Source organism: Semicossyphus pulcher, unplaced genomic scaffold (genome assembly GCF_022749685.1).
Source record: "Semicossyphus pulcher isolate SPU_LCO1_2020_fin unplaced genomic scaffold, fSemPul1.0.p SCAF_21, whole genome shotgun sequence".
NCBI lineage: Eukaryota > Metazoa > Chordata > Actinopteri > Labriformes > Labridae > Semicossyphus > Semicossyphus pulcher.
In genome coordinates, this window is record NW_027211695.1 from 9,472,827 (window position 1) to 9,481,431 (window position 8,605).

At 37.5% G+C, this 8,605-nt stretch overlaps 1 protein-coding gene across 1 annotated transcript; it reads right to left on the bottom strand.

The window, feature by feature from the left end:
- Positions 1-1,226: 1,226 nt before the first annotated feature.
- brms1 (BRMS1 transcriptional repressor and anoikis regulator) lies at positions 1,227-7,800 on the bottom strand. Its single transcript, XM_069672261.1, has 10 exons — positions 7,696-7,800; positions 5,938-6,168; positions 5,745-5,835; positions 5,525-5,652; positions 3,505-3,584; positions 3,321-3,417; positions 2,750-2,839; positions 1,756-1,820; positions 1,600-1,639; positions 1,227-1,518 (listed from the first exon to the last, which is right to left on the bottom strand). Exons 2-10 carry the CDS (start codon positions 6,164-6,166, stop codon positions 1,511-1,513), a joined length of 828 nt encoding a protein of 275 aa, XP_069528362.1. The 5' UTR covers positions 6,167-6,168; positions 7,696-7,800; the 3' UTR covers positions 1,227-1,510.
- Between the last annotated feature and the right edge of the window lie 805 nt (positions 7,801-8,605).

The following is an 8,605-nucleotide window of genomic DNA, read 5'->3' on the forward strand; positions in this document are numbered from 1 at the left end:
AAAGAGACAGACAATGAGAAAGAAATGAAATTATAATTTTGCAACTTTAATTCAGAAATGTGATGCTGAATTACATCTTAAATAATGAATTGTGTAAATTTAATTTCAGTTTGTTTTGATGTTACTGGTTTAAGTGTAACTTTAAGCTACACGATTTCCAAAAAACATTGTAAATATACAATAAGTATGAACACATGACATGTTGATTTAAAAAAAATGCTTAAATGCTGATCAGGATAGTAACTAGATTCTGTGCTTGGTTACAAGAATAAGCTAAATATCATGAAATCTAACCTTGTCCATATTACACACATAAATCCTTCAGTAGTCATTACTTTTAAAAGGCACAATTTTATGTACATCTTTGCCCATTCTTTGACTGGTTTGGTGTCACTACGTGCAAGAAAATGTGATATAGTGCCCTCTAGTGTGCTGTTTGGAGAACATGCGTCATATAGGCTGCCTTACATGCCTAAATGTTTAAGTAGTTAATTGTTCAACACCAGCCAACTCCCACAAAAGTGGAGCCTCATCTTTGTAGCTAGAGAGGGAAATGCTTTTAGAGAGCGCACTGTCACATCAGCCGCCAGACCAACAGAGATCACATCAGTGGAGCCACACCGTCTGTAATCAGTGAGGGAGAAGCTTTACTTTGGAAATGTGCTCCGACAGCAAAGACAAAAAACATACCAATGTGAATTTTGTGACAAAAGCTCCACCAGGTGTAGAAAAACTGAACTCGTGAGCTCTGCAGGTGTCAGGACTCAAAGAATTCACACAGAGGAGAAACCACACTATTGCAAACAATGTGGGAGGTGCTCTAGCCACTTAAGCTTCGGCTGGTCAGGAAGAGTATGAGGTGAACGTGCCAATACATCCAGGTTGTTAATATTTATATATGTTAACATTCCACTGTATGGAGTGAATTAATATGCATTTACTTTTATCTATGCTTTAAGCTAATTCAACGTCCCGCCTTTTTACACACTGCAACTTAAAATCTATTTTTATTGTATTTTTTATTATTCTTCAAACAATGACAAAGTTACTGCCTCATACTGTAATTAAAATGTCATCAAATAGGATATTTTGGAATAGTTACAGTTACCTAAATATTGTCAATTTTTACAAAAACGTCAGCTCCTATGGTTACATACATTAACTCTGCAACGGTAATGATCTCACACACAGACACACGTACACAAACCAGGCGAACACGCAAAACCTTGTGTCACAAAAGATTAAAATTTTAATCACCATTATAAATCATTCTATAAATACATGGTTGTCATATCATTAAGAACTTCTTTTAAATAGCAATAGATAACAAACAAGCAGAGGGGTGGTGGGCTGCTGGGGTCAAAGGCGCAGATAAAAACAACACAAAAACAGTCTGCTGAGTTTCAGTCAGGGAGACAACCTGAACGATTAGTGGGAGAAGCTGGGAATGTGTGTGTGAGTGTTCAGTTTGGTTTCCTTGCCGCTGGTCTTCAGTAAGTCGCTCCTTTTATCACCGCTCTGAAAGACAAAATCAGAATGGCTTACACGTGAAATCTTAAACTGAGTGTTTTTTATGTGCATAAAGAAAGGCGGACCTACTTTCAACTTTCTTCTTTAGTGGTGCGAGAGCTGCTTTTGCCTGAGAAGCACACAAACACCAAGTTACCAATATAGATCTGTAACCAGGATACATTTAACTGGTTTCTTTGTTGAAGTGTATGTAGATTGTAAATGGAAACATAGCTGCTAGTTTACCTTCTTGATAGCGGTCCAGTCTTCAAGGATGTCAATGTCTCTCAGCATGTAGACGATGAAAGGCCCTGTGAGACACAGAGGGTCAGAGCTATTAAATCTGAACTCCAGCTTACAGTCACAGCCTGGCAGCTGGCAAAATAATAATAATAATAATAGGTACTGTTTTTGGTGTGATGTCAGTGAGTCTGGGGCTGGAGATTATGGAAAAAAAATATTATCACAATATTTTGTGTATTAGATCAATATCAATATACATCACAATTTATAATTTGATAATGTTTAGTTTATTAACATACACTGAAGTCATTTATTACACATCTTTAAGACTAAAAATGAGCAAAATTGACTTCAAAATCTATGTCTCATCGACTCTGATGACGGGTGTCAGGAGGGGCTGCAAGCTGAGCAGCCACTAACATTAAATCTGCTTGTTTCTAAGAGTTTTAGCATGTCTTTAGATTAGGATTCCTTTAGTTTTTATTGTTTAGAATGTTTATAACTGGAGAAAAACTCTCAATAAATCACTTTTCAAGTCTAAAATGAGTGTCTCCTCAAAGTTTTGTGGTGCACACAGGATGTGCTAGTTGAGATACATCTAGCATCCATATGATTGACATAATGCCACCATTTCTTGAGGATAACTGGAGTTCACTTACACTGGTTCTCCTCGGTTCCACATTTTCTTTTCTCTTGTACAAAAACATCCACTTTCTTTTCCCGCAGCTCAAACAAAGCTTTACAGTAGGGAGTGGGCATGTCCTTGGTGTGGACTTAGCGTGCAAACAAATAACTGCAGACTAAGACTAACTATTTCTGCTGTGTTATAGGCGGTTTGATTTATCCATATTGGGTTACAATGGCCAAAGTTTGTCATCCTAATCCTTAGTGAGATCATTGTATGGCCCAGCCCTTGGTAAGACCTATGTGGAAATCTAAAATGTGTTAAAATGTGAACAAATGTTTAAAAAAAGGATGATAAAGTGACAAGTTTTACCTGAAACCAGAGCCACTTTCTTCTTCCTCTCTGACCGGCCCAGCTGGTTCTTTCTTTTACACTTCTTGCTTCTCATCTCATCACTCCACTCTGGAAGAGGAAAATATAATAATAATGATTACATAACTTTCGTCATTCAAATAATGTGTCAGTAACACGCACACTAAAAAGTAGAATCTAAGCTCATTGATTTAACCTTCTGATGTGCATTCACAGTGTCCTACATCATTGCTTACAGTCAAAGTCAGCTGTCAGTTACCACAACTGACAATAGGCTTGTGTGTAGCTCTAAAAAATGGCGACACACAGAAAAATGACACATTTTGTGCCTACATGTATTGTTTTCTAAGTTTGCAACCCTTGCATTTGTTCTGCATGTATAATTCAGTGCATGTCTGTACAGTTTTGCTGAGAGGTACAGTATTTTATACTGTAGGTGCACTGCTCTGGTATTTGGTAGTTCAACATTAGCTCATTCTTTAGAGAACAGTACATATTATCCTTTATACTAGTATTTTTTCCCTAAGTAAAGAAAAGTAATAGCTAAATAGAATTGACATTTCAGCCGTACCTGAGGTGAGGTCTATATTCTGTCTGTCCTCCTCCAGTCTTCTGATCTTCTCCAGCAGTTCTGTCTTCATGGCATCAAACAGCAACGCCCTCTCGCTCTGTAACGCAGACACAAGAATAAGTACATCGGCTAAAGTATAAATGTCCATGTGCAGTATATCTGTGTGTGTGTGTGTGTGTGCTACCTCCAGGTGCTGCTTCGCCCCCTGTAGTTCACACTCATGCTTATGTTTGATCACCTGCAGACACAGCTCTCTGTACACTCCTGTACAGAGAGAGACACAGACGCCATTGTGGATATTTTAAGACTTTCTGTGCTTGCGTGGTCGTTACTTTTAGAGGCAAACACAAATAGATAGTGACAACATACCGCAATGACGATATAATGTAGAATTTATAAACAGAGTCTGCAACTTATACTTCCACTGTCTTCTGTTATAGTGTATGTTTGTAACACGGCGCCTAACATTATTCTAAATAGTTGAAATGTTTTTTTGTTTTTTTTACCACAAGGTCTTTATGAAACACATTTTCTTCATTCTTCTCTCTATCCTCAGCCATCATGCAAACTAAGCTTGCAAGAGCAGCTAATGGCTACCGAGGGCTTCATCTGATTGGCTGGAAGGTGTGAAGGACAAGGCCCAGGTGTCCAGGGCTCCCCTTTATAGGTCAAATACTGAGTCATCAAGTGTTTGACAATCTGATACTGCATTATGCTTTCTATTTGTGTAATATTATTTTCTGTATGACCTTCTTGCTTCTTTTTTTACATGTTGGAAATAAATGTAATCCAATCCAATCCAAATGTTTGCATGCTGAGTGTGAATGTTTACACTGCTTTATACTAAGTACATAAACTTTTTTTGTTATGTTTATTTTCTGATTAATTGTGTACATATCATAATGACGATAAAAAAACAATTTAATGTGCATCCCTAACTTTAGTGTAGCTGCATTCTTTAAAACTCACTTTTTGATGCTAGTTGTAATTGAACAGGCAATATATTTAGCTGCAAAATGCTGAATATTTCCAATTGCAGAAAACACAAATATCATTGGGCTGGATAAGAAAAATTCCAACAAGACATTATTAGGTGTAGAAGGAAGAAATGATGTATTTGCTGTGATTTCCAAATCAATAGTCATCCTAATGCAAGCATTTTGTATTCACAGTTTACTTGCTTTTAACCAGGGGTTCTCAAACGTTTTGGGGCTGGGACCCCTTACAGGGAAGAACATTTTCCAAGGACCCCCTCATAATCGTAACACCGATTAAGCATATGCTTACTACCATTTGCACTCTTGGATGCCATTGGAACTATTTGTATAGTTAAACTTATCAACCTAAATACTTCAGACCTGTTTCATAGTGATAAACAGAAAAACATTTCACTTTGAATCATACTACTTAATACCACGTACATACTTTAAAACAGAGGCTCATTTTATTCAAATTGCTTGTGGACTCAACTTGACAGCATTTATACTTTTCAAGTAATTGATCTTAAAAGCTTTCAGAAAATTAACAAGACAGCCACAGGAACTGTTCATTGCGACCTGAGTGAGTTGTGTGATTCATGACAGATTGACGTGATGTGTCACAATCATGTCGGTTTCTATTGGTCCAAAGCTAACGTGGCTAATATGCTTGCTTCATTGGTGCAAATGGTCCTCATCTGTATACATGCAGTTTTTAATGATACAGCACAATTTCATGATTTTTTATAAACTTATTATAATTATTTCGCGGACGCCCAGGCTATAGTTCGCTGACCCCCAGGGAACCTAGGACCCCACTTTGAGAAGCACTGCTTTAAACTACCAATATTAGGATTTCAAAGTGTATATCACCACTACAACACTCCAGGCATTATTTAGCAATATGTAACTACACAACAGGACTCAATATAAAACTATCTCACGGCCACTCAATTTTTGTTTTTTTAATTTAAGGCCATAATTTTCATTAACTTGTTGGCAAACTAAACATTTGTCTAGACGAGAGTTATATTTCGCACTGATGGTCTTCCTTGACTATTGGCAGTAAGATGTTTGTTTAACAGCACCGCCGAGAGGTCAGGTGTCATAACATGCTAATGCAGACTGTAGATACAAATCTACATCCTGCAAAATTACGTCTGCTAAAATAAAACATGGTTGAAGTAACTTGTAGCATATGCCATGAGAATAGTGTGTTTTACCTACCAGCCACCTGTGTGCGTATCTGCATGCTGCTCTGTAGTGCAGCCAGTGGTTCTCTGTATTCTCCAGCCTTCCCTGTTAGCACCTCGTCCAGCTTCACCTTCACCTGGTTCAGCCGCTCCCGAAACAACCTGTAAACACACGTTCAGTCACTATGAGATGATTTTAAAGCACAGCAAAGGGACATGTGTAAAGTTTCTTCACCCTTCTTTTTTTAACCTACTTCTCTTTCAGCTCCTGAAATTGTTTTTCCAGATCCGACATCTCATCTAGACATTCTCCTCTCCTCCGCTCGCAGTCTTCATCATCCATCTCTTCACAGGGAACAGAGAGAGTCAGAACAGTGATGTATACAGTCTCTCCATCTCTCATTGGATTCAATCCGGGAACTTTTCAGCAGGGCACTTTGAATTTACCTGAACTCTCTTCTTCTTCCTCCTCCTCCTCCTCCTCCTCCTCTTCGTCAGTCTCCTCCAAGTCACTATCCCTCTCCTCTGTGCTCTCCTCCATGGTCTCCTCTCCTCCTCCACCTCCTCTGTCATTCTCTCTTGGCTGCTCCACCTCTCCGTTGGCTTCAGGGAGTTGTGACTCTCCTTCTGCCTCCATCTCCTCCTCCGGCTCCCTCACAGGAGGTTGGGCAGGCATGGCTAGCAGAGACGCATGCAGACACACACATACTTACGTCTCTTTGAAGGTTTTAAAGAAAACCAAACACAAATCCAAGCAGTTCCCTTGATGGGTGATTATCAATGTATAAACCGGGCTAGTCTCTTTGTATTTTGCACTATATTTGAATTTTAATTTATTAAATAATTACAAGTCCTTTTTTCTGTATATGTGGTGTTTATCAGCACTATGTGTAATTCTTGTAAGTGGTAGAGTCACTTCAAAATATGTACAACTGCAAAGATGATGAAGACAAAATAAACCTAGATTTCCTAATTTTAGAATTAATTTAGGAATGAAAAAAATAAATGTAGGGGTAAATGAATTAAATTCCACTTGTATTTTGGAAAAAGGGAAAACAAAGCATTTCAGTCATCCACTACCAAAGAAAAAAAATGTACTTAGATTTAAAATACTGATTGACTAAAATTGGAAATTATTTTTTCCATAGGCTATTTAAGGTTCAATTTTTATTGAAATAAAAACGCACTCAAAACACTAACACTGATATCTGGTGATTTACTTGTTCTATTTTTTGTTCAACATACTGTATGTGATGTTGATGAATGATAACTGCAGCTGAGCTACAATATTAGTAAGACACAAAAATACAGCACATCAAGAACAGAAAGAGATCAAACAGGCTGCTCTGTTGGTAAAGCAAAGACTTAACATGGGTTTAATTGTTAATTGTAGCTTATTGTGCGGACAGAAATAGTCTGAAGATAATACAGCGAAACCCGCGGGACATCGAGCTGCCTTATGGCTTCCGTGTATCTGTGAAGCTGAAACCAGCTGAAAACACACGGCACAAGACCGGAAATGACTGGACTTTTCTTGAAGAAAAGCATCGAATATATGGCGAAAAACAAAACTATTTACCCCTATTTTAGAAATGCTTCGTGAAAAACAATTACAGTCGTAAAACAACCTGTTAAATCAATTAATAGGTTATTATTTCATTTCCTTACCGGAAGTACTTTTACTTTGGCGAGCTTGACCACTGGTAGCTTCCGTGACGTCATACAGTAAGATGGTTAACGTTATGAGCTCGACGGCGGAATATAGTGTACAATATGACCAAAACTATATCTGGGACATATTTTACTGGCATTACATTTACTTACAGCCCCTGGAAAATTAACAGAGAATCGCTGTTGCATTTTTAATGTCAAATAAACGGCAAATAAAGCACTGTGAAGTCAAGTGCAACACTAACGTTAGCTAACAATTGAAAACACACAGAGGTAATCACTGCTCCTCACGTTTTTCAAGTTAATGTTTAAAAATATATTTTTGTAAACGTGTTTTGCGCTTATAAATAACAAATATAATACGCGTTGAATTGTCATTGAGAACACTGAAACATCGGCAGAGCAGCTTTCATATTGACTGTCTTCCAACAGCACACGGATTAACTATAACGTTATCCCTCCATGCAGGCGGATGATGCTGCTTGTAAATAGAAAACCTTCACTTTACCGGAAAATACAGAAGAGTCTGCTCACCTTCCCCACTGCTCGCCTGTGAAAAGTTAAAGTATCATTTGTTATATTTCCATTTTAAAAAGTACTTCCTCTTCACTTCAGCCTTCAGTTCGACACTTTGCCAGACTCTACAACCCGTAACTTCAGCCAATCAGGGTCGAGCCCTCCTGCGGTACAGGCCAATAGGGGAGACCATCACAAACGTCACTTGTCGAATCAAAATGCGTCAGCAGGTCAAGTTAACCAATCAGAATCCAGTTTGCTGTTGGAAGCGATGAGAATGAGCCAATAGGCTGGATTATTTTTTGTACTTACAAATACCGCGCATCTTAGTTTTGTTCATTCATATCCACTAATACATAATATAATATAATATAATACAATATAAAAGGGCTGGTGTAGATACATGTAAGCATCTGTTGCCTTCTCTTTTTTATATTTGAATCGTTCTTACATTATTAACCATGTACAACCACTTGCAATACTGAATTTGAAAACAACCAAGCCAATAAAGCAACCTTGAATTTTAGTTTCTGAAAGATTGTGATTCTAGGTGTCTGTGTAGTAGTAGATACATTGTTAAATAAGGTTGTAAATAAGTAAATACAGTTGTAAATAATGTATATATTATTATTATTGTTATTTTTATTATTACTTTATTTCTTATTACTATCATTGCTATTATTGTTTGTATTCATTAATTTCCCCCATCAATAAAGATTATCTTATCTTAACCAAATGTCAACATAAGGATCCAACTAGTCTCTTAACTCTCTCTAACAAGCTGTCAATGTAGAGGAACAAGTCAAAGCACTGTCCATTGCTAGGTTTACATTAACCACCCTGTGATAAGAACAGAACATCAGTCACTAAGTGCAGATCAAACCAACTGTTGTTATATACTACATCAGTAGTGCACATGCAGTGGTAA

Coding starts and splice junctions, on each gene's coding strand:
- brms1 (XM_069672261.1), bottom strand. CDS start 6,166: ATGCCTGCCCAACCTCCTGTGAGGGAGCCGGAGGAGGAGATGGAGGCA. Junction 5,653..5,744: donor TTTCAGGAGCTGAAAGAGAA/GTAGGTTAAAAA, acceptor GTGTGTTTACAG/GTTGTTTCGGGAGCGGCTGA. Junction 3,585..5,524: donor GATACGCACACAGGTGGCTG/GTAGGTAAAACA, acceptor CTCTCTGTACAG/GAGTGTACAGAGAGCTGTGT.